The 25,572-nt window shown below is 38.8% G+C and overlaps 2 protein-coding genes and 1 long non-coding RNA gene across 4 annotated transcripts; 1 reads left to right on the top strand and 2 right to left on the bottom strand.

Moving 5' to 3' along the window:
* Nucleotides 1-2,263: 2,263 nt before the first annotated feature.
* Nucleotides 2,264-6,120, bottom strand: FRS10 (FAR1-related sequence 10). Of its 2 annotated transcripts, none has more exons than XM_028231134.2 (4): nucleotides 5,902-6,120; nucleotides 3,875-4,968; nucleotides 3,354-3,797; nucleotides 2,264-3,262 (listed from the first exon to the last, which is right to left on the bottom strand). In XM_028231134.2, the coding sequence occupies exons 1-4, from the start codon at nucleotides 6,071-6,073 to the stop codon at nucleotides 2,654-2,656; spliced, it is 2,319 nt and encodes a 772-aa protein (XP_028086935.2). In that variant the 5' UTR covers nucleotides 6,074-6,120; the 3' UTR covers nucleotides 2,264-2,653. The 2 variants fall into 2 exon arrangements, with proteins under 2 accessions (XP_028086935.2, XP_028086934.2); XM_028231133.2 differs by having other exon boundaries at nucleotides 3,354-3,800; nucleotides 5,902-6,086.
* Nucleotides 6,121-7,836: 1,716 nt separating this feature from the next.
* PHYC (phytochrome C) lies at nucleotides 7,837-25,188 on the bottom strand. Its single transcript, XM_028231135.2, has 4 exons — nucleotides 22,323-25,188; nucleotides 21,074-21,890; nucleotides 10,660-10,956; nucleotides 7,837-8,813 (listed from the first exon to the last, which is right to left on the bottom strand). The coding sequence occupies exons 1-4, from the start codon at nucleotides 24,367-24,369 to the stop codon at nucleotides 8,576-8,578; spliced, it is 3,399 nt and encodes a 1,132-aa protein (XP_028086936.2). The 5' UTR covers nucleotides 24,370-25,188; the 3' UTR covers nucleotides 7,837-8,575.
* LOC145795435 (uncharacterized) lies at nucleotides 15,137-15,865 on the top strand. Its single transcript, XR_014336390.1, has 2 exons — nucleotides 15,137-15,248; nucleotides 15,286-15,865. It is a non-coding gene; the product is annotated as an uncharacterized LOC145795435 (long non-coding RNA).
* Nucleotides 25,189-25,572: the final 384 nt, after the last annotated feature.

The raw sequence follows: 25,572 nt of genomic DNA, 5'->3' as shown, positions 1-25,572 counted from the left end.
TGCCTGTCAACCAGAGGAGGGGAGGGGAGGGAAGTGAAGGAATGAACAAGCCACCAAGGCTGAAATTTTATGAATGTAATGCATCAAGTATATGCACATGTACCGTAATGTATGTTTATATTCAGGAGTCTCCCTACGATTGCAAGTAAGTCTGGAAAAAGAAGCCAGTCCTAACTTCCTCGGAGAAGACTGCAAAAACATCCGTAACAACAAACTTGAACTTTACGCTTCACAGAACTAAAAACTATCTGTAGCTTTCACCACCATGAACCATACCTGCGACCACACATCAATTTTAGTTTTAAATAAAAAGGGCAAAATAAAAGACAAAACAAAGAGGAATTACTTGACTTGTTAAGTTCAATCGCCTCTTAAACTTTGGCAAGTAAGCAACGACAAAACTTTTACAAGTCCTCAAGAGACCTATGCCAAAAATGCAGCGAAGGGATCATCAAAATTCTAACAGTATTGGAACACTTAAATAGGTTATAGGATGGCCTGCACTGCATATAAGTAAAAGTCATGTGACTAAAATCATCAAACGTAGGTTCCGCAACTTCACTAGCAAAATCTCAGTTATGGAGTTAGGATAGTCGCCTACTCAAATGCACATACCACTCCATATAGCTTATCCTCTATTTGTGCATCATTTCTAGTTGTATATATGTTAAACAATTGCATGTCAAAAAACAAAAACAAAAAATCGACAGTCAATTCACAATTGTGTATTTGATCTCCGATATAACTTTGCCTTAAAGAAGAATAATTATAGCTAGTAAAATACTAATTGCCAGCCCTAATAACAAATGTTCATAATTTCTAACAGAACAAGACTACTAAGCCAAAGTTGCTTCTTGTATTCTACATCAAATTTCATTTTTAGCAGAAGTACTATGAGTTCAGAAAGTTTTTTACTTCAGCATAGTCTGGTTACTAGTTGGAGGAGATTTGATTCAAAACTACTATATGTCCAAGGGATTTTGATTTGCATGTATAAGATCTAACTAATCTAGTTAAAGGTTATAGTCCAACACTCCTGTAACAACCTCAAAAACTAGCTGTTTAGTAACTGTTTATAAGTTTATGGCACTTGATGTCAGTGAATCTGGAGGTTAAAAGAGATAAATTTTTATATGAAGTGTAACCTATGAAGCACTGACACTTCAAAATAGATGTTGCGTCCGTGTTGGACACATATAGGACACCAACACCCTGAGACACACGTGTCCACGTATCAGACACACCATGTGGCGTGTCCATTTTTAATTATTATTTTTTGAGGGCACTTCACGGACACGTGCTTCCTCTGCTTGGAAGTGAAAAAAAATAAAAATAGTGCTACATATACCTTTGTGCCTTACATATATAATTGCCCTAAATTTATATTCATATATATAGCAAATACACATATAAAAAAAAAAAATTCTTTCGTCATATCTCCAACATGTCTGTATTTTAATTTTTCAAAATTGTCATCTTTGTGTCCATATCCGCATCCTTGCTTCTTAGACTGTCATTGCATCTATTGTTTCCATTGTCTTTGTTCACTTGATTCCTCCTTCAAAACATGCTGGCCTATTTGACTACTTAAGAAAGAAAAAGAAGTTCAAAACCAACAAAAGATAACATAAATATGGAACAAAGTATGGAGCAATGGCTTAATATCAACACAGACAATAACAATGATATAATAACAAAAGTTTAAGGACTTAAACCTGTAAATCATTGACAAAAAGATCTGCGTAGAACTGTCAATTAACATTTTTATATGACGGCTAAATTAGAAGCAAATGAGATGTACCTTATGATATGCTGCTTAGCCAATGATTACACAATCCCACAGGAAAAATCAGTCAGGCTTCTGATCAAACAAACTCATGCAAAAAAGAATTCAGGTTGTAGAAACAATCAGCTGAAAGAGCGAAAAATAACAATCATGCATTTTCCAGATTGTCTAAGAGAATCAATAATTAAACAACAGATAAAGACTTACCTCAGTAAATTCACCTGCATTAGAAGCAATTGGTATAAATACACTGCAAATGAAGTTTGAACATATATTTTCTTCTGCCTCTTTTCTTGTTCCAGCTGAATGGATTGATTCGAAGAATAAAACTAAGCTAAAACATCATATGTTTGAGATTTTTCAACAATAATTTGAAAGGTGGAGAAGAAAAACTTAAGGAAAACATTACTCAAAAATGCAATCTAAGTCATTCTCGTAGATCCTAACATCAGCCAGCTGTGATAAAACAATCAAAAGTTCAACAAATCACAAGAAAGCAACATCTTTCCAATTCAAAGAGAATCCATGTCAAAAGGGCAGATTACATTTATCAAGGACAAATGACAGCTTTCTTCACAATCTATTCAGACAAAAAAGGAAGAAATTTAAATTTAAAAAAAAAAAAAAAAAAACCACCCACAAAAATTGGGAATGACTGTTGGATGTTGAGAAGAAATCTACATTTCACTGCCCCTATTTAGTTTTCCAGTGTGCAAAGTATGAGTTTATTTGATTGAAAGCAATAATAACAACACTTTATCTTTTTGATGCTTTCAACAACTAATTTCATCATCCAATTTCCCTAGACTTGTTAAATAAAAGGTCCCAAATGCAGTTACATTAGACGTCAAGCTGTACATCACAAACCTAAGACTCACTGACATTGTTAGGAGCCAAATTCAAAGTGATTTCATTGTTGTTAGCTGGCATTTGTTGCACATTCTCAAGAAGCTGCGTAAGTTCATTATGAACATAATTAAAGCGTTCCTTGGAGATCAATGATTCAGAGAAAAGAGTTGCAGTAAGAGAATGAAAGGCTTGAGAACACTCGTCGTTGTTGCATTGAATGATTGGATCATCCACAGGAACTAAGGAACTCTCAAGTCTCCATCGAAGCGGAAAATATTTTACAGGGATTTGGAAGTGGTTCTTCAGTACAAATACCCGTATAGAGTGTCTGCATAAAATGCCAGAATGTTCAAATTCCTTACAAGAACAGTGAACTTGCTCCTCTTCTGGTATCCAAAACACAAGAGACTCTCCTTCCATTTTCTTGTAGTGTCTCAAAAGAAATGAACCATTAGCCATTTCTGTTGCTGCGTACTGCATAGACAGCACAATTTCATGTTGTAATGCATTGAAGGCAAAAGGTGTAAGCATACTACGTGCATGTTCTTCAACAGGGAGGCATGTTTTAATGGGCATATATTGCGGCTCACCCCGCGTCTGATACTGAAAGTTGGCAGCAGTATGAACCTGAAAAAATCCCAACCCTGTAATAAATAAAATTGAATAAATGATGGTTAAAGTACTTGAAAAGAAAAAGAAAGTCAAGTAAATTGTATGCCTGTTCAAACAGGACTTGCAAACATGTTTGTGCGCTCAAGATACTCCTCAAGAATGTGTCCACAGATTTCGAATACTCGGGTGTTCTGGTGCGAGCTAGAAAGTAACCTCTAATATAGGAAAATGGCCAGGATGCTCGAAAAGAAAAGAGTAGAGCTATGTGCTTATCTGAACCAAGTCCAAACCGAGCAACAAGATTATTCCACTGGTGTTCAAAATCCTCTGCATTCTCTAGATGACACAAAATATCAAACTCGGATTTGAATTCTTCAAACTGCGAACCAAGTGCCAAAGAGAACCAACTAGATACTTTGGATAGAATTTGCCATAGACATATGACATGTTTAGTATTTGGCAACTCAGTTGCCATAGCATCTCTAAGCCCCGCATCTATATCAGTTACAATAGTCTCTGGCCGTCTTCCTCTCATGAATCGCATGAAAGTCTGCTAAAAAGAAAAAAACCATAAGAAGAAATTGAAATATAGACAGAGAATGATCACAAGGAATTTTGTCCACAAACCTGTAATGCCCAAGAAAATGACTGCGAATTTTCATCTTGTATCAGAACACACCCGAGGAAAATTGCCTTGCCATGATTGTCAATGCCAAACCACACCCCAAGAAGCATATTATAAGTGATAGAGCGATATGTGGTGTCAAAAGTGAGGACATCACCAAAGACTGCAAATGCACGAACAGCGTCCCCATATGACCATGCAATGTTTTCAATTTTTCCATTTTCATCTTTGGTAAAATTGTAAACAAATCCTTCATCCTTCCCCGCCATAGCATTGCAAGCATCGAGAAGTTCTAACATATCATTTTCTCTTTTCTCAGTGAGCAATGCATCATTTTCTTGAACAGTTTTCTTACACGTCCTAATAAAATTCCTAACATCTTTCTCTATAAAGGGCAACTGTCCCGGTTGAACTCCCTTTTCTATTTCTAACACCTTCACGATCCGATTCACCGGAAACCCAGCTTTAGAGAGCAAAAGAATGCGTTCCTGATCATCCTCTTGTATTTTTCTATAGGCAGGAAGAAGGCGAACTTGGTCATCTTCCAGTAACTCATGGTTATGAACATTACTGAATTGTGAAATGTACCATTGCGTAACACCATCAACAATTTCCTTTGTCAAATACAACTTTGCATCACATCCACACCGTACTGATTTCCGATCCCTGGGGTGCTCCACATTGGCCTTTTTCCTTGGTTGATTAAATCCAGACCGGTAACAAACAAAATCTCTTCTATAGACCCCTAAATTTTGACTTTCGGTTGAGCGTGCCTTCCTAATTGAAAACCCATTTTTTCTAGCAAAGTTGCTGTAGTACTCAAATGCTTCATCATCAGTTTTAAATATCTGACCAACATATGGAGTGAAAACATCTGATGATGATGACGATGACGATGCTGTCTCGCTCTTTACCAGTTGTGACCCTAATGTCGTCTGATCATCTCCTTCACATTTAATATAGCACTTCCAGTCTCCACATGGGCATTGCTGGCGTCGAATCCAAATGTTGTTCAATGACTTTGTTGCCATTTTGCATGACAAATCTACACAATATACCGGCTTTGAAGCCCTTGTTGCAACTTTTGAGCTGAACCCTTTACGCCACACAAAAAAAGAAAAAAAATTAAAGCAACAAAAGTCCTAATTCAAGCTCAATAAGTAAATTTGGTTTCACTCATACATTGCATTTACTAGACTAGAACAACATTCTGGTGTTGCCCAACCCTTTTTTTTTTTTTTTTTTCGTATGAGGGTTCAAATTGCAACAAAGAAAGCAATGAAAAATCAAAAGGGTTAATTTCTCTTTTATCCAGCAATCAATTATCATTTTGTTTATTTCATCCCTAAACTATCAATTTCATCTATTTAGTCCATGGAATTTCTGACTTTACAGTCTAATTAGCTAATTAGAAACACCCGTTCAAACCAATAATGGTATAACCTAACACACTGTTCAAAGAAAGTAATTTTACAATTTAGATAACCTAAATAATACAATCAAACACCCATTTTCTTACTCACACTGTATTGGACAACTTAAACCCTACAAACAAACACCTATCTTCTTCTCCACTCCTCATTTCAAAATAGTGAGTAAGAAAAATGAGTATTTGGTTGTATGGTTTAAGTTGTTCAAATTTTTGCCCATCAACGGCTACTCATTTACACAACAGTCCCCCATTGAACTACTGAAATTAGAAACTCCATGTCTAAATAGATGAAATTAAACGAAAATCTCAAGTAAAAAGTATCAGATTATTCAAAATGGGTAAATTTTGAAACAGATAAGAAACCAAAAGACAAACAAAGAAACTATAAATTAAACCCATAAATACACTTAATTGATTTTTGTTCTATAGTTGGACATTGTCCAACAGTACTAGATATTTTTGTGGAATTCCAAGTTGTGACAAATGAAAGATTCGGAGGTTCCAAACAAATGTTAATAGTAAATAAAAAAATAATAACTACAGTTTATTTGGGTCTAAAACGAAGCTATGTAATGAAATTGAAGTGTAATCACATACCAGGAAGAGAAAGTTGGAATCTTGTAGAGATGATCCTATAAACCCTTAAAGGAACCCCTTTCCGATCTTTCGTGTTCTTCGCGCTTTGGGGTCTGCCATTTGCTGCAAAGAAATTGGATATCCATATGTATGTATATGTATATATATTTGGATTAATTGTATAAATACTCATTAATTATTAATACATATTACTTTACCCCCAAATCTGTATATTTGTACATTTTAATCATATCAATTATAAAAATATAGCGGCTTTGGTCCAGTCTACCATCGGACTAGACTGTGCTGTTGGGCCCGTGGGAGCTCACCACGAGTCCCGTTTTAAAAATCTGAACCGTTAATGTGTAGAACTCTTCGAGTACTATATGCCTGTAAAAAATCACGTTGATCGGATATCAATAGCTATGTGATTAAATCAATTTTTTGTCAACTGTTAATTTATTCACCGTTCATTTTTTTTTATACAAAACTGATTTGATCACATAGCTATCGATATCCGATCAACGTGATTTTTTACAGATATATAGTACTCGAAGAGTTCTACACATTAAACGGTTCAAATTTTCAAAACGGGACCCGCAATGAGCCCCCACGGGTCCAATAGCGCGGTCCAATCCGATGGTGGACTGGACCAAAGCTTGACCCAAAATATATCGGGTGAGTTTGGTTTGTGTTTTGAAACATGTTTTTGAAAGAAAATTTTCCAAAAACGTGTTTAGTTACAAATTTTTTCAAAAAAAAATTCAAAATTATTTATCTTTTTATTACACATCAATTAATCACTTTTTCTTTCTCATCTCTCCTTTTCAATCACTTTTTTTCTTATATATATCTACTTAATTATAACAAAATATCAAATCATCCTAAATTCTAAAACTATTTTCAAAATATATAACCAAATAAATCAAAATAATTTTAAACTCTCTTCCCAAAATTCTTTTTTGAAAATTTATTTCAAAATACAAACCAAACACACCCATCATTTTTAACCTTTTAAAAAGAGTATACTTGTACGATTTTCATAATTGAGTATTCATTCATAGGTAACAAATAAAATAATATTTATTAATAATTGAGAGGTATTTGTGTAATGAACTCTATATATATTTTGAGAAATTATAAACAAGTAAAATAATAAAAAAATAATTATACTATAAATATAATTTTTTGTAATACAACTCTTACATACAAATAAAAAGTTTACACAATAAAAAAACCTTATACTATACACACAAATTTTACACCACCATAAAAATATTTCCTGTCTAATGTCCATGTGAATGTCAATGTCAATGTTGGGCCATCTCTTATGGGCCCTTCTAAGGCAAAAAAGTGAGCCAATGATCCTCTCCAAAATTCTATTTTATCCAATCCTAAAATTCTCATTATAATTAAATCATGTAAAAATTGAAGTAGAAAAATCCAAAAATTTAATTTAAAAATTATAAAAGTATTTTAAAACAAGAGAATAAAATATTCAGTAAAAAATTATCCAAGATCTCTGACTTGTCCTATTTTTATAAGTCAATTGTTCACGAAATCTTGTTCCTATTAATCGGATAACAAAGTAGGTTGATGTTTCGTCGAGTTTTGCCTTTATGGGGTACGATATCAAATATTAAATTCTTGATTTTAATATTACATAGTTAGTTTGCCTTTTAAAATTTTAGTTTCAAACATTAATTAGGCATAAAGCTAGTAAATGGATGTTGAATTAAATCTTAGATGTTGAGTCTCCAGTTAACTCAACATTGCCCGTTGTCATCATTTCACATTCTATTAAACTAATTTGGATTGAAAATTGAAAGAGAAATTGCAAAACTTGGAATGTTTCATATGGCTTATCTATTCAATTTCATAATAAAATTGAGCAAGCATGGCGATTTTAATGTATAAAGGAATGTAGTCAAAATACAAATATTTATCACTCCTTCCTTGCTGCAAATATTTATCACCATTTGTTGCAAAAGATTCTATACAAAGATTTTGGAAAAATAGTATTTTTCTTAAGAAAAAATAATCAATAAATCATAAAACTAAAAACTCAAAATCTAATTCCACAAAGAAATAGCTTCTCTTTTTTTTTTCGCGCAAACATGAATATTTCCTTTTTAAGGCCACAAATGCCTGCTAATCTGATGTACAAAGAACAAATTTTCTGCTGGGGAGAGAAAAAGGGGTTAAGATCATGTGTTTCAGCACCTTCTACAAACTTAAAAGTACAATTTGGGCGAATCAATCTGAGCGCAATGGAACATAATACAGTTACACACTGATTCTACTCTAAACAAGATACAATCTTAGTCCACATCTATAATTGGATCCGGAGTCTTGTGTTAATCAACACCAAGAGAGGCCTCTGTACATTGTGCCTGAAACACCTCCTTGTGAACCCACAGATATAAGAATTTCAACCAAAAGAGTACATGTACCGAAATTTTCCTGGGAAAAAAGACCGAGAATGAAGCACTGCATTCTTCTGTTAATACCCGCTTGGAAAATTTTAATGAGATAAACCCAGTTCGCCAAGTAAGCAGCATCATTTACAGAATCATCCACCATCCCAAGTAATTGTTCATCCACTCTGAGCTATTTAGGCACCCTTTTCAGCAAGATGATGTGGCACTGACTAGGTCATGTGTGAAGATGACTGTGAAGATCGTTTGCCTTTTCCTCAGGATGCTTCGAGCTGTTGGCTTCGTTGGCGATTTGTCTGCTCAACCAATGGGAATTCTACGAGAATTATGAAGGATGATCTCTCTGCCTCTCTAAGATATTGGACAGTGCCGTTCATGATCTTTACGAGCTTTTGGCTGATATACAAGGCAAGACCCTCTCTTGACACACACTGGTTGTGTTGAAACATCTCTTGAATTAAGTCTGGTGGGATCCCCGGGGCTGGATGGGTGATCCTGCCACACAAACCACGTAATCAGAACCAAAAGTTGTACCGTAAACCTCTTACTAGGTATAGATAAAATGAATAGATTTAAGTACCAATCTACATTTGGAAGGTACATATCATCTCTTGAATAGACATTATTGCAACTGGAATCATCATGGAAGGATGATAGTAAAATCAATAAATCTCCATCTTTAAAAGTCTACACCTTACACCGACTCAAATATAAGTGTCCGGTACAGATGCATATCTAAAGGTCAGACCTATTAAACCTAAAATTTAAGGATACACGAACTTAGGGAAAAAGAGTCATAATTTTATAATTTTAATTTATTATGGGAGAAAATTATGTTATATACAACATCGAAAACGTATTTTACTTATTTTATAGCAATTATACAATAATATATACATATAATGATGGTGTTAAATACAAATATCTAAGAAATGTCTGATAAAAAGTATTGGACACATATCTTACACCCTCGTTCAAGTGTTGAGTGTCCGACATAGGTATTTGATTTATTTTAAAGAGTCCATGTAATATACTTGATCATCAGATGCTCGACAAACAATGGACTTGTACATAAGAAAGAAAATGCCCAATTCACAAAAATATGGAAAGCATTAATCATGATGCTCGACAAACTATGGACTTCTAAATAAGAAAGAAAATGCTCAATTCACAAAAATATGGAAAGTATTAAATCATTACTATTGCCATCAGTTTCTAGTAACGTTTCAATATTCTCAACACTCTTATCTATTGGTCCATCTTTGTCATTGGCCAAATTTACGCTGTTTTGTAGTTTAGTTTTATTTTTGATTAGTAGACACTGTTTTGTCGTTTATCCCTCAAGGTAATAACTGAAATCCCTCAAGGTAATAACTGAAACAAACCAATTACTACGTAGACACACTCTCATCTATTGGTCCATCTTTGTCATTGGTCAAATTCACGCTGTTTTGTAGTTTAGTTTTATTTTTGGTAAGTACACACTGTTTTGTCGTTTATCCCTCGGGGAAATAATTGAAACAAACAAATTTCTAAATACACACTCTCATCTATTGGTCCATCTTTGTCATTGGCCAAATTTATGCTGTTTTGTAGTTTAGTTTTATTTTCGATAAGTAGACACTGTTTTGTAGGGATGGTCATGGGTCGAGCTTGGGGCAGTTTGTAGTAACTCACTCCTGCGCCATATCATATTGGGGGTAGCGGGGGAGGGACAGAGACAGGTACAGAGACGACGACGGGGGCGGGAGACAGATTAATTTTGGAAGTTCAAAAATAAAAATATTAATAAAAATTATAGATAATATGATATATTATGGATAATGATTTATACTTAATGAGAATTAGAAGATATAAGATGAAAAATAAACGAGTAAAAATTAATATTAAGTATAATAAATTAATGTTTTAATTTTATTATAATGAAAAAAGTTAAATTATATATTATATACATATAAATATATTTAATAAATATAATCAGGACTGGGGTTGGGTAGAATGGGGTGGGGAAGCAAAATCCACCTCCGCCCCACTTTCTCATCGGGCGCGAGGCAGGAGAAATGGTCCTAACTTCATTATCACACAACATAATCCCCAAACTTTCCATTCTGAACTTCAGTAAAAATAAGAAATCAATGTTGAAAAGTAGATAAAAGGCATTGCCAAGCATATTGCAATAACATGTGTAATATGATAAATAATCACATAATAGTATATGCATGTATAGTATCTGTGTCCCCACCATATCTATGTCTTACTTTTCCAGAATCTTTTGATTTTATTTATCTCACCAATAAATCATAAAAATGGTGATAACTGATAATTATGAAAGAGAATTTACCGAAACTCAAGATGAACGACATGAATTTTTGTTCCTATCCGTTCCTTCCTTGGAATCAGCTTGAGCAGAACTGAGGACTCTTCAAATGCAGGAGTGAAAATGAGAGCGGTTGTTAGAAAATCTGAAAGGACTTGCTGAAGCCTCAAGTTGTCGCCATACAAGAACATGGATGACACTTCGGCTGGTGAGTCATATATGATCTGCACTTGCCGCTCCCGACTCAGAGTCATGGCTTGATTTATGACCACTTCCAGAACATCCCCGAGATTAAATTCACTTGAGTTCATTTCCATATAGCTAAAAATAGGTTTCATAAGGATCAGAAGTTGTCAAATAAAAATAAACAAATAAATAAATAACTGAATATGAAGAAACAAATAACAACTGCACCAATCCAAGAAAGGGTAGTTTCTATGATGCACGCCAAATGTCAGACAGCATGAAGATTACTACTTAGAGGCAGGAGTATTTCACATTTAAAGCCAGACGTCGGAGACTCGGAGCCCTCGATATACACAAATAATCACAAAGAATCTAAAATCAATCTTGTACACAAATAATTTAGTAATTAGTAAGTACGTGTTTGGATCATGGGTTTAGGTAGGGATTTGTAAAGAAAAAAGAAAAGGCGAGAGAAATGAAGAAAATTTTAGCTTATATTTCATGCACATTTCCCTCACTTTTTCCTTTCTCTTTCCAAATCATTACCCAAATCCGTGATCCAAACCCAACATCAGGAAAGTGGTGGACATATGTGGAGCAGGAAGTTACAAACAACGGATAGTACAAAGAAAAAGAAATAACGAATCAACTCACCAGAAATTCTTATACCGTAGTAGCAAACAAAATGATGGAACTTCCCAAGGTACAAATACATGAAGTAAGATTATTATGAATCAAATGTCATTTACATTTATGAGGTCTCTTTAATGGATATCTCTTCTATGATTCTTCTTTCCTTTTCGTTCTCATCTTTATTTTCTTCTGGACCACCTTTTGTTAGTCTTGGTAATCTATATCTGATACTATCTCTATAGGGATCACATCAAATAATCATCTTTGTCATCACTATGTGGCAGCATTTTCCTTTTCTTGACACAAGACGGGGAGTGGGCTTTCTAAGAAGCATGTGGAAGTCAACTTATGAACAGGTTTCTACTATTAATTCTATTGTAAATATCATGGAGCCTCACCCAACATTTGGGGTTATCTATGTGAATCCTTGTCTCGATCTAAAGCATCAACTATAAAATCATCCTTCTAGTCCTATTACACTCCTAGCTCTATTTGTCCCCTTTCAGATGCAATAATCTAGGTCAATGTTGCCACCAAAAAAAAAAAAACACTAATTCCCTAACGAATTACATGGTGCACATTTTCATTCCAAAATGGTAAATTTCTTGATCCAAAGTAATCCCAAAATTTTTTTCAATATATTTTCTACAGGTTTCCTTGGGAGTAAAAAAATCAAGGGTATAATGACACCGACCACCCTTTTAGTAAGGCCAAATGGACCGAAACTAATGCAACAATGTGAAGAAATGGGGATAAACAAAGAAACATATATATTTCAATGTAAAAGATATGGCAACATTATTTTTTCATCTATATGACTATCAAATTATTGATTAGAAGGAGGTCTAAATGTTATGTGAATTTTATTTATTTATTTATTTATTGGATAAATAAATGGATTTTATTAGAAAAGCATCAAGATGATGCAAGGAATACAAAAACCACCCACAAAAGGCCAACCAAACTATCTAAGTAAATCTTCCACAAAATCTACAAAAACCAAAACACTTGGATCGGCTAAACCCGTAACCCAACTATGTAAAACCCGCAACAACTGACTCTCAGGTTAGGAAACGGAACGGCACTCATTCTGAAAAACACGCCTATTCCGCTCCAACCACATCAAACAGTAAGAAGCAAGAACCCAAGCCTTCCGACACTGCTTTCCCACCCTAGCCCCACCCCAGCTTTAAATCACATCCAATAACGACCCCGGTTGCACCCAAACCATCCCAAACAAAGCCACAATAGAATTCCAAAGTTGAGACGCAACTGGACAATGTAAAAGCAAGTGATCCACCGTTTCCCCATCCCTACAGCACATGCAACACCAATTAACCAGAACCTGCCCCCGCCGACGCAAGTTATCACTAGTCAAAATCTTCTCCAAAGCAGCAATCCAAACAAAGAAAGCCACCTTGGAAGGTGAACCCGTCACCCAAATACTCTTCCAAGGAAACACTACCCCACTCCCCCCCTCAAGCATACCATAAAAAGAAGGTACTAAAACACCCCTTTAGATCTCGAACAATCCCACACCAAAGAGTCCGCTCCATCCCCCCCATCCTTGACACCATACAAAACGCCCAGCAAGTCCACCAGTTGATCCAACTCCCACTCTTGCACATTACAGCGATGGTGAACATTCCAAACAAACACCTGCCCCTGCCTAATTCTAACAGACTCCACCAACTCCTCCCTATCCGCAGCAATAGCATAAACCATAGGAAACATACTCGCCAAAGGCACCTCACTACACCACCGATCCTACCAAAAGCAAGTCCTATCCCCTTCCCCCACCTTAATCCGAGTCCTATCCCAAAACTCCATCCACCCTAGCCAAATCCCTTTCCACAACCCACAACCATGAGGATGGACCACCCCCTTTGAGCACCACCCCCCTCTGGCCACCCCATACTTCGCCACCACCACCCTCCTCCATAACCACTCCCTCTCCATAGCAAAACGCCACAACCATTTCCCTAAAAGAGCCCGGTTAAAACCCACCAACCTCCTAACGCCTAAGCCCCCCCCCTCTCCTTTGGAATACAAATCATATCCCCAGCCACCAAATGACAATGAAAACCCTTGCCACCACCACCCCACAAAAAATCTCGTTGCAACTTTTCCAACCGCCTAACAACCGCCACAGGAATCACATGCAACGACATAAAGTATGTCGGAATACTAGAAAGGACACTCTTGATCAATGTAAGCCGCCCTCCCTTAGACAAATACTGTCGCTTCCACCCCGCCAACCTTCACTGCACTCTATCTACCACCCCATCCCACACCCCTATCGCCTTAAAGGTAGCCCCCAGAGGAGCAAGCCCCTGCCCCACCTTGAAACCCGTCAACAAACCCCCTTGAACTGCCTTGGACAATAAATGACTTAATGCCTCCATCACCAAAATAAACAATAAAGGAGATAGAGGATCCCCTTGCCGTAATCCTCGCCATGTAGGAAAAAAGCCCGCCGGAGTGCCATTAACCAAGACTGATAACCGCACCGTAGAAATGCAAAACTGAATCCACTGCCTCCATCGCTTCTCATAACCCATCCGTTGAAGCACATACAACAGAAAATTCCAATTCACATTATCATAAGCTTTCTCAATATCCAGCTTGCACATACTCCCCACCTTCCCTTGCCGAACCCGCGAGTCCACACATTCATTAGCCACAAGCACAACATCCAAAATTTGACGGCCCCTCACAAACGCATTCTGAGACTCTGACACCACCCCCTCCAGGACACCCCGAAGTCGATTAGCCAGAACTTTAGCCAATAATTTGTAGACACTACCCAAAAGACTAATTGGCCGAAACTCTCTAATATCCTCCGCCCCACCTTTCTTGGGAATCAAAGCAATAAAAGTAGCAGTAAGACTCTTCTCAAACTATCCCCCCTGATAAAATTGACCAAATACGGCCATCACTTCCGCCTTCACCACCCCCCAACAATGCTGGAAGAAGGCTGTTAAAATCCACCTACTCTCCACCTACTTCACCCACTTAAACCTACTCCACTAAACCTAACCCACTACACCACTACCACCTCACCTACTCCACTAAACCTAACCCACTACACCACTACCACCTCCACTTCACCTACTCCTTACCTACTACACACTCACCCTCTTCTATATATAGGAATCATGAATCATTGTAATAGATATCAATATATCAATCAATAATAATACATACAATTTATTCTCTCTCTTTCTCTATACATTATTTTTTACATGGTATCAGAGCTGGTTTAAAACCTAGTATTTTCGCTTCCCCGGCGGGCGGCAATCTCACCTTAGCCGCCCGCCGGACCTCAACCTATTCCGCTGATAAAATCAACAAAGATTTGTGCAACTGTAGTCATGTGTGAGGCTGATGGAGAAGAATTCTTCACCTCATATGACGAGACAGTCTGGAACTGGAAACACTGCAACATTCTGCTCTGGAATTCTGCAGCAGCTAGATTATAGCTTGGTTGAGTGCCAAGCTTTGGTTCTTCCACCCACTCTTGAACTTGCCCAGCAAAGTGTGAAGGTTCATGCTTGTGTTGGAGGGACTAGTGTGCGCGAAGATCAGCGCATTCTCTCCAGTGGGGTTCATGTTGTTGTTGGTACTCCTGGTCGTGTGTTTGACATGTTGCGGAGACAATCACTTCGCCCTGTTTACATCAGCCCTGTTTACATCAAAATGTTTGTCTTGGATGAAGCTGATGAAATGCTGTCACGAGGTTTTTTAAAAATCAGATCTATGATATTTTCCAGTTGCTGCCACCCAAAATCCAGGTTGGGGTGTTCTCAGTTGCTGCCACCCAAAATCCAGGTTGGGGTGTTCTCTGCCACAATGCCACCAGAGGCTCTTGAAATCACCAGGAAATTCATGAATAAGCCTGGAAAGAGAAAAAGCTCATGCTAGGATTTGCGAAGTGATTCGCTGCAGGAATTTTGGCTTTGGATGAAACCCTTACCATACTCCACTCATTCTCTCCAACTGTTCTAACTTTTTATTTTTATTATTATTATTATTATATCAAATAATCAATGCACTCATGTTCCCCACTAACAGTGTCCACTTTTGACCCAAACCATTTTCAATCCATCATTTCTCCTTCACCTTTTGCACCCCACTCACCGACTCTCTCTCCACTTTATCACATGGGTTTGTCCCTCTCTCTCCTCCATTTGATTTCAAAAATCACTTATTTTTATTTATTTTTTCCAAGTCACTTTTCCTCTTTTTTAAATACCCCACTTTATTTTGAAACAATCGCACTGATGTTTTTCATATAATCCATCTATAAATATTTTTTTATCTATTTTCTTTCTCCCTTGTTTTCTTTCATTTTATTTTTATTTTTTCAACAAAACACTCCCAAAAAAAAAAAAAAAAAAAAAAACAACAACATTTTACAAACTTGTCATTTCTTCATGCCGGGGATCAACCCCGATCAGCATTTTACACCATAAAAAAAAAATAAAAAAAATAAAAAAAAAAAAAACACAAAACAAAACAAAACACAACCAACACAAATCGGAACAGTGGGATTTTTCTTCTCGCCTATTCTGCCGGTCTTTTCTTCTTGCCACCGTCTTGGGCGGCCCTTGCCGGTGTTGCCTCCGTGTTTCCCACTCCACTGGGCATGATCACTACTCCCTGCTCCTCCACTGCAGCATATGGCGGCCCTCCAAATCGGAACATAAAACTGGCCTTCCGCTTCAGCTCCTTGTTTTCCGCCTTTAGCACACTTATCTCTGCTCGCGCATCCTTATACATGCGTTGGAGCAGAGCCAGTTGGGCGTTTAACTGCTGCACCTCATTTGTCCTACTCTGCAGCCGGTTCGACAAATTTGTAACCGCAGTCATGGTTTCCACACATGACTTCAAGGTATACTGATTGGCCTCCACATCCGACTGCACCGCCATTTTTTGCTCCACCGACCGCATCGGAAAGTTCAACGAAGCAAAACCAGAGGTGTTTGGTTGAGGTTCACAGGCCACCGCACCAGTTATCTCTCTTGTTGACTCGTTGAGGTCGGGAAAGAGAGTGAGCAGACCACGGGAAGAAGAGGCTATGTTCTGGGTAGCTGAACGGGAAGAAGAAGCCATGTTTTTGGGTTGCTGAGTGTTTCAGAGAAGGGTTGGTTACAGAATGTTACAGAGAACGAAGAGGTTTCAACTGGTTTGTTATGCTTCCAAGCCTCAGACTTCGCTTTGGTTTATAAAGACAGAGACGACGAGGCCGACACGCGCTCTGTCAATCACGTGCATCGCCGCGTGTCAGGCGCCCCTTTTGATGGCTCGACGCTTTCTGTCGGGCACGTCTTTTGATGAAGTGGGCGCGCCTTTTGATGGCACGCCTTTTTATGGATTGGGCACGCCTTTTGATGGATTGGGCACGCCTTTTGATGGCACGCCTTTTGAAAGATTGGGCATACCTTTTGAGGGTGCGACTTTTTAAGGGTCCGACAAGACTCTGTAAACTGTCCCGACATTGATTCCGGTTAGCTTCTACAAGGGTCCAGCAAGACTCCGTAAACTGTCACCACAACTGTCACAACATTGTCTGCTACAACGGTCCGACATGACCCCATAAACTGTCTTCTACATCGGTCTGACACCGCCATCCAGTGTCCTCTACACCGTTATGACACCACCATACAGTGTCCTCTACATGGTTATGACACCCCCATACAGTGTCCTCTACAACGTTATGACACCACCATCCAGTGTCTTCGCCAATGGTCTGACACGACCATACAGTGTCTCTTATCCTCTTTTATTTTTATGTATTTTCTTGTTTTGTTACTCTCTCCAAACTCAAGTTGGTTAGTTCCTATCCCCCTTGAGTTTGCGGGGGGCTGTTAAAATCCACCTACTCTCCACCTACTTCACCCACTTAAACCTACTCCACTAAACCTAACCCACTACACCACTACCACCTCACCTACTCCACTAAACCTAACCCACTACACCACTACCACCTCCACTTCACCTACTCCTTACCTACTACACACTCACCCTCTTCTATATATAGGAATCATGAATCATTGTAATAGATATCAATATATCAATCAATAATAATACATACAATTTATTCTCTCTCTTTCTCTATACATTATTTTTTACAAAGGCCATGGAAAAGCCATCGGGCCCAAGGGCTTTATCCCCGGACATACTTCTCAACGCACCCCAAACCTCCTCCTCCGCAAACGGGCGCTCCAACATTAACACCGCCTCATCTAAAATAGTATCAAAAGTAACTCCCTCCAAATCCGGTCGCCACCCTTCCCCTTCAGCCCTAAAAAGATGCTGGTAGAAACTCACGATACCATTTCGGATATCCACTTCTGAGGAAAGCAGCACCCCATTGACCCACAACCGCCCTATCTGATTCACCCGCCAGTGAGCATTTGCCATTTGATGGAAAAATTTAGTATTGCGGTCCCCATCCTTCAACCACAAGCACCTGGACTTCTGACGATAACTAGTCTCCTGCATCCTAGCAATCCATCCATAATCCTTCTGCACCCCCTCCCGACACACCACATCATCTGCCGACAAGCCCTCTCTTTCTTCCTTCTTATCCAACCCCTGCAAAATCGACAAAGTACTCGCCTTCTGTACCTCCAACTTACCAAACACCTCCTGATTCCACCGTTTCAAATCAAATTTAAGCAATTTTAACTTTTGAGCCATTCGGGTACTAGGTAACCCGACCACACTATAACTCCCCCCACCACTCCTTTACCGTCTCGCCAAAACCTTCGGTCTATAACCACATATTCTCAAAATGAAAAGGCGTCTGGCCACGCCGCACTCCCCCACTATCCAAAAGGACAGGCCAATGATCCGAGACCGGACGCTGTAATCGAGCATGGAACATCTGGGAGAAATGCTCTTCCCAATCCTCCGTGACCAGGAATCTATCAATACGAGACATTGCCCGACCTCCGGATTAGGTATAACCCCCTCCCTGCAATGGCATATCAATCAACTCCATCGTATCAATAAAAGAGGAGAACACCTTCATCGGCCTCGTCACCTGCCTACCCGCTGTCTTCTCTTTTGGACTCCACACAAAGTTGAAATCTCTACCTACACGCCAAGGCCTCTCCCAACAAAAAGCAGTAGCCTGTAACTCCTCCGAAAAAGCCTCCCGTTCCGATCTCCTGACCGGCCCATACACCCCCGTAAATACCCAACGAAAATCATCATCCACACATCTGAACAGACAAGATAAGGAAAAATCTCCCACCTCTACCCCCTCTTGCACCACCACCCGATTATCCTAACACATAAGAACACCACCTGCTGCCCCAATAGCTGGTTGGAAGGCCCAATCCACATGCCTACCACCCCAGATATCCCTGACAACATCCACCCCCACACACTCCATTTTGGTTTCCTGAAAGCACACCGCATCCGCTCTAGCACTCTTCAGTAATGATCTAACCACTGCCCTCTTTCCTTTATCATTTAAACCCCGCACATTCCAAATCAATATTTTCAAACGCATGGCAACAACAAATGATCTCCACGCCCTTTCCTCATCCGTCGACCAGCCCCGATCCTGTTACAATCATAATTAATGGAGCACTCTAATCTGCGTAATTCCCGGCCTCTTCTATCCTTTTGGCATGTGCTCTGTAACTCTTGCCCCCTTGACACACCTTCTCGCCATGACATCTCAATGGCCGAAAACAGTTTCAAAGCCTCTTCCTCATGCCCTTCAAAAGAAACACCCAAATATTTGCTAGCCTCAGCAATTCGAGCCAACACCCACTCAGAAACCTCATCCGACGTTGGTGGCTTCTCTGTCTGGAAATGCACCTCCAAATCCTGCTCTGTATCGAACTGAGAGATGGGCGCCACCATTTCCCCAGCTTCCACTGCCAATGGCTGAAGGACTATAGCTAGACCATCACCAATCTCGGCCCTACCAACCTTCGAATCTGCCCCCTACTCTTCATGGTCCTCCTGACATCTCTGCTTTGCCCTACCGAGCTCCTTCCCAAGCAGCGGAAGTGAAGAAGTTAATCCACCAGCCACTGTGTGCTGCCCATGGTGTAACGGCAACGTGGGAGACCCCGCTGGCCTGAGAGGCGTTAACGTGTCGTCCGTCCCCGACATTAGCGCCTCACTGCCGTTATTCCAATGGCCTGACCCAATACCAGCGTATAACGACCCGAAAATCTGGTCTATCGTCGGGTTCACCTGTGAGCCCACCTTCCTTGCTAGACCAAGTAATCCTTGAGCTAGGGTCTAAGAAGAGTTCAAAAACCCACTAGGCCGCACAACTGGATCTCTAGTCAAAAAAGACTGGGCCACATGCATAGGTACCCAAGTGGTAGAACCTAAAACCCCCTGGCCCACCTTCTTAACTTGAGAGGCCACGGGGCCCAAATTCTCCTGGCCCAATTTATTGATTAAAGGCCTTGCATATGACCTGCCCACATACCCATCTCTCAGACCCTCCTTCCCAAAGCTAAGACTTTTCCTAAATCGTCCATACCCCCAATTCCGTCGATCTTCACGCCTCCATACTTAGGTTTCCTTATTCGTTACAGTCGCCAGCTGGGAAGCTTCAACCGACGGCCCCGACTCCGGCCAAACTGGTAGCGAGTACAACCACTGACATTGAACAAAGATCCACATTGAACAAACCTACCCTCTCCAGCAAATACTGTATCAGTTTAAGCTTCTCTCTTAATGATAAAAATCTACCACTACTAAATATTGAGCTTTCCGTTCCTTCCTCCAATATATATCTCCATCTTGACCAACTATCGATCGTTTGTGGTCTTTGAATCTACCTAATCTAAGTTTAAAAAAATCTTTATCAAATACATGGATTTCAAACAACAAAACTCCTAATCTTAAAATTATTTGTCACTTTTACTTCCTTGGTCACATTCACCATATCCTGCTATTGCTCGTGACTCGTGAGATTGAACTTTACATTGTTGGTCCATAAACCAAGCCTTAAGTCCCATCAAATGGAGTCAGTTACGTGAATCCTTCTTCTCCATTCGACTCTATCAACGATCATTTGGTTAGTCAAATTAAGATCTCTATTTACTACACTCGCCCACGTCAATCTAGATCTGCCCCTTCCCTAATACTTCCATCTACCGTCATTGTATCGCATCTCTTCACTACTGCCTCTGTTGTATCTAACCAAACCATCTCAATCTATTCTCTCTCAACTTATCTTCTATCGGTGCTACTCCTACCCATTTACTAATGTACTCATTCCTAATTCTGTCTTTTCTATTCTTGCCACACATACACCTTAGCATCCTCATCTCAGCAACACTCATCTTATGTACATGTTATTTCTTAGTTACCCAACATTCCGTCCTATACAACATTGCTGGTTTATCATAAGAAGAAAAAAAATCACCTGCAACACATGCATGAACTTGTATTTTATTATCTACAAAGCAAGATTTAAACAATGAAGTGTTTGGTTATTAACTAATGTTACCTCCAGCCTGCCTCATACATAATAATATATTTCAAGGTTTAACAAATAAATAATTAAAAAAAAAAAAAAAAATCTATTATGTAATCAACTACACAAGAATTAGAACGAGTCAGAAAATTGTACCTTTCCTCAATACTCTCAATGTCAGTGTCATCAACAATCTTGGCTAATTGTTCCCGACACAACGTGCTCGTCCTCAGTAGTTGCTTCTGCTCTTTGCTTAAAATAGAAGATGCCATTAGATTCTGCATAACCTCTATCCCATTTAAAGGGTTTTTGATTTCACGACGAATATAAGCCAATTTCGTGAGGCTATTGGTTGCAGCCTGTTCTGATATCCTTTGCACTTGCAATGCATATTGAAGTTCAGGACTAGCCACGTGCAAAAAGCATAAAACCCCAGTAATCCTTCCCTCTGAATCAATCCTTCTGTTAGCAGAAAGTAAAGCCTCAACATAGTTACCCCGCCGATCAAAAAACCCAAATAACAATTTATCTGCATCTTGGCCAGCAATTACCCCATTCAGTAATATCCGCAGCTTCGTTAACGTGTCCTGATCTTTGAGCCGACAACCGAAATTGTTGACTGTAAAGACCTCTCCTAGAAGCATCCGATCAGTGGCTTCTTCTCTCTTTACACCAGACAATTTTTGCATTACATCGTTCCACTCCAAGCATCGACCATGCTCGTCCATCATAAATATTGGAGGAATAAGTGCACAAGGGTTCCGTACAATTCCAGCATAATCACCTTGAATTCGAGTATATTTGTCCATGATCATCTTTTGCCCAGTAATATCTTGCCCAACAAAGCAAACCCCAACAATATTTTTATTCAAGTCTCGACTACAACATGCATTAGCAACCAAAATAACAGGACCATTGTTTTCCTGATGACCAAAAGTTTTAAGCTTAATTTCAATATTTTGCTCTTCTGTACCTGCCATTTTGATATTAGAACAGATTATCAAGCATAGATTTTTAAAAGAATAGAAATATATGAAGGACATGTAGTTTGACAGGGAGAGACATGGAACTCAACAATAATAAATTATAAGACACATGGAATAGCAGAAAGTTTAATTGATCAAAATTATAAAAACCTACTGCAATTAATAAAAAAATCATTGACTACAAATAGAGGATGTATCAAACAACTAGTTACAAGAGCGATAGACAGAACTTGACTCTTCCATCTAGTCACTTATTTTTTAGCATCTACCTAAAATTGTACAGACTTTTTATACAAAATCCAGTAATTTTATGAACTATTTAGCAACAGACTTTAGGAGCCATCAAATAATGCAGAAACATGAGGGATTCAAAAAATATTATGATATTCTATCAACAAGAAGTCAAAATATTTAGTCACCTTGTGAAGCCAGGAAGAGCATGTTTTTCACTACATCAATTGAATCATCCACCACAAGATTCACAAAAGGCGCGCCAATGGCTTCCTGCATACTTAACCCAGTTAGCTCGGCTATTTTAGTATTCCACCCATTAACATTACCAGAGGCATCAACAGCCAAGATGGGAACCGAAGCTGTCTCAATAAGACGAACCATTTCGTTGGTAACAACACGAAGCTCGTCCACCCTTTGTATACTGGTGTCAACCGATGGAACATTCACTATCAATTTGGAATCATCCATGACCGCATCTTGCAACGACCCTCTCAATATCAGTTGCAAGGAATGGATCGCATCCATTTCCACATCTTCCCACGGTAAACTCCGCCTTTTAACCACCTCGAGAAAAGCCTTAAATGATGATCTGGGGTGCATTTTTCTTCCATCATCTTTGTCACTAGGATCATGTTTTGCACCACCCCACTTGATCTCCTTTGCCGCGTGGGACCGGAACCAAAAAAGGAAGTCCTTTCTTGTAATTTTCACAGCAGCCATTCCACAAACAGCATCACCAAGGATGGAAGCGCCCAGATAACCTGCTTCCATGAGGCTATCAGTACTTAACCCTGTACTCTCACCGTGGTACTCAAGAAGCCAATCGGCTACATCTCTGATTTGTGGCTCTGAAGGGGTGACCCCAAGTAACCAAAATTTGTTCCCGTAGTACAATGCTGCTCCATCACACTTAACAAGATCCATAACATTGGGCGATTGAGTGACGATTCCCATAGGAGCATCTCTTAGGAGCATATCACAAAGCACTGTTTGTGTCCGCAAAATATGTTTTTCCCTTAGTTGAGCAGCCAACTCCACTTCCTTGTTAATCTGAACGCCAAAAACTTGAACCAAGAACTCGCACGCGCATCTCAAAGGAAACGAAACAAACCGAGGGCTTGTGTGATGACAGACCACCAAACCCCACAACTTTCTTCCCCTTTGCTGATCACTCTCAGTCTCATCGCCTTCCTCGTTGATTGTGACCGACATCACAAGAGATGCGAGCGAACCCATATTTGTCATATATTGAGTATGACACCCGTGAGGAGATCTTAATGTGGATCCACAAAGACTCAACGGCTGATCCAATCTCTTGTCTTGAATAACTTTAACCGGAGGGGCCAAGCAATCACATATCATTCTGACCTTATTTTTCATGAAAAGAAATCTTGAAGCTTGTGGTATATCAGTAGAAGGATAATGCAATCCAAGATAAGGTTCCAATTCAGGTCTGCGGCACTCAGAAACAACTTCCCCGTGCTCATCTTCATGAAATTTATACACCATTACTCGATCATAACCCGTCAAATCACTTAATTCCCCCACTAACACATCACATAACAGTGATATATTCCCACTTGGCAAAGACTGCAATCTTGATATGGATTTGGCTGCAAGCTTATATGGTTTTAAAGCCCCAGCTGCTGTCACTGGCACATCAGCTGGATTGACAGGCTCCAAATCTATAACTAATCCCACATCAATGCGATGAAGAATTGCATAAAAGGGCTTTCCTGAATTTCTACAATGAACCAATACCGGGTTAATGAGATTAATTTCCCCGAAACTCGCTGCTTTTTGCAGTGCAGCAGCGCTTGAGGATCGAAATAGAGTCCGAACATCAGTTCCAAATGTCAGAGCTTCTTTTTGCTCAATGCTTGGAACTGCGTGGGGGGACAATTCCAACATTTCTATGGCGTTTTCACTGTATCCAAGGACAGCGAAATTCCGCTCATCAACAGCAATCATACAACCAAATGGCTGGATTAGACTACCTCTTTGCATTTTCTGCAAATAAGCAGATACAGTAGAAGAGGGGACATTACCTGTAGAACTCGATACATTAACATCAACCGATGTGGATTTATCAAATAACCCTCGTTCCGACTCTTCAAAGTCCACATGAAGCTTAGCATCGATGGGCGTCTGTGCAACCACACGCGCATCGTGCTTTGTTCGAGCAGAGCTGCTCCTGGAACAATTCGTCTTGTTTGTGGATTTAGATGACATTTCTTAACTCAAATTCCACTTCAATTCCACTTCTACTTCTTATGACCTCTCTACAATAGATTGATGGAATCTTCCAAAACAAGACAAAAAACCAAAAGGAATTCAAGTCCTTCCGACATGGAATCTCCAAAGATGTGCTCAATACCAAATAATTCACAGAATAAACTCAGATCAAACCAACCCAAATCAAATTAACAAACAGTATCTACCAAATTTAAGAGGGCATCATGAAAAAGAAGAAAAGAGACCAACTTTTTCTCTCTCCACAACCCTCGAAAAAGAAGGTGATAGAGTTCAAACCCATCCCATGATTCGATTCTCTACCCAAAACCCACCAAAGAAAACAAAAGGGTCCCCATAAATGGATTCTCCAATAACTTATCTAACTAGTATTTCACCACCAAAAAAAAAAAAAAAAAAAGCACTCTACAGTCTACAACCCTCAAAATCACTACCCACAAAAAAAAAAAAAAAAAAAATCAAAACCACCCTACGAACTACAACTCTCAAGATCACGACGCACACAATCAAACCCAGAAAACAAAGAAGAAAATTCTACTCCAAATGAGAATTGCAGGGTATAAGAAGACGAATTCTAAATCCCAAAAGGGTCAGCACAAAATTCCAAACAATAATCGGACTAAAATAACAAGAGACGAAACAGGGACACTGGAGAGAGAGATGGGTCAGGACTGACCACCATCAGAATCAGGTTGCAGGGTATGGATCGGGAACACGTGAAGCCAAGCTTGCTTTGTCGAGCTTACTCATGAATTTGAGAAAAATTTGATACTCTGTTTTTTTTTTTTTTTTTTTTTTTTTTTTTTTTTTTTTCGGCTCGTTTTCTCAAGTTAATCTTGATTTTTTTTTTTTAATATTTATGCTATATATTAAGTAAAATAGGGTTTTTAACCTCAAGTCTTCATAATAACACTTACGAACAAGCATAAAAAAAAATTTGAAATCCAACGCACATGAAATTTTTGAAAAGTCCCAACACATATGATTGTTATACCTCATAATAATACTTTAATGCATTAAGAACAAGTATAAAAAAAATTTATTGAAAAGTCCAATACATATGATTATTATCAAAATATTAAACTTTAATATAATATAATAAAAAAAAGATACTTAATTCCTTGAAAAGTCTAACACATATGATTATTATCAAAATATTAAATTTTAATATAATATAAAAAA

This window comes from Camellia sinensis, chromosome 7, assembly GCF_055761805.1.
Source record: "Camellia sinensis isolate YWXY chromosome 7, ASM5576180v1, whole genome shotgun sequence".
Lineage (NCBI taxonomy): Eukaryota > Viridiplantae > Streptophyta > Magnoliopsida > Ericales > Theaceae > Camellia > Camellia sinensis.
The sequence above is the reverse complement of the archived record's forward strand: the minus strand, read 5'-3'. Positions and strand labels throughout refer to the sequence as shown.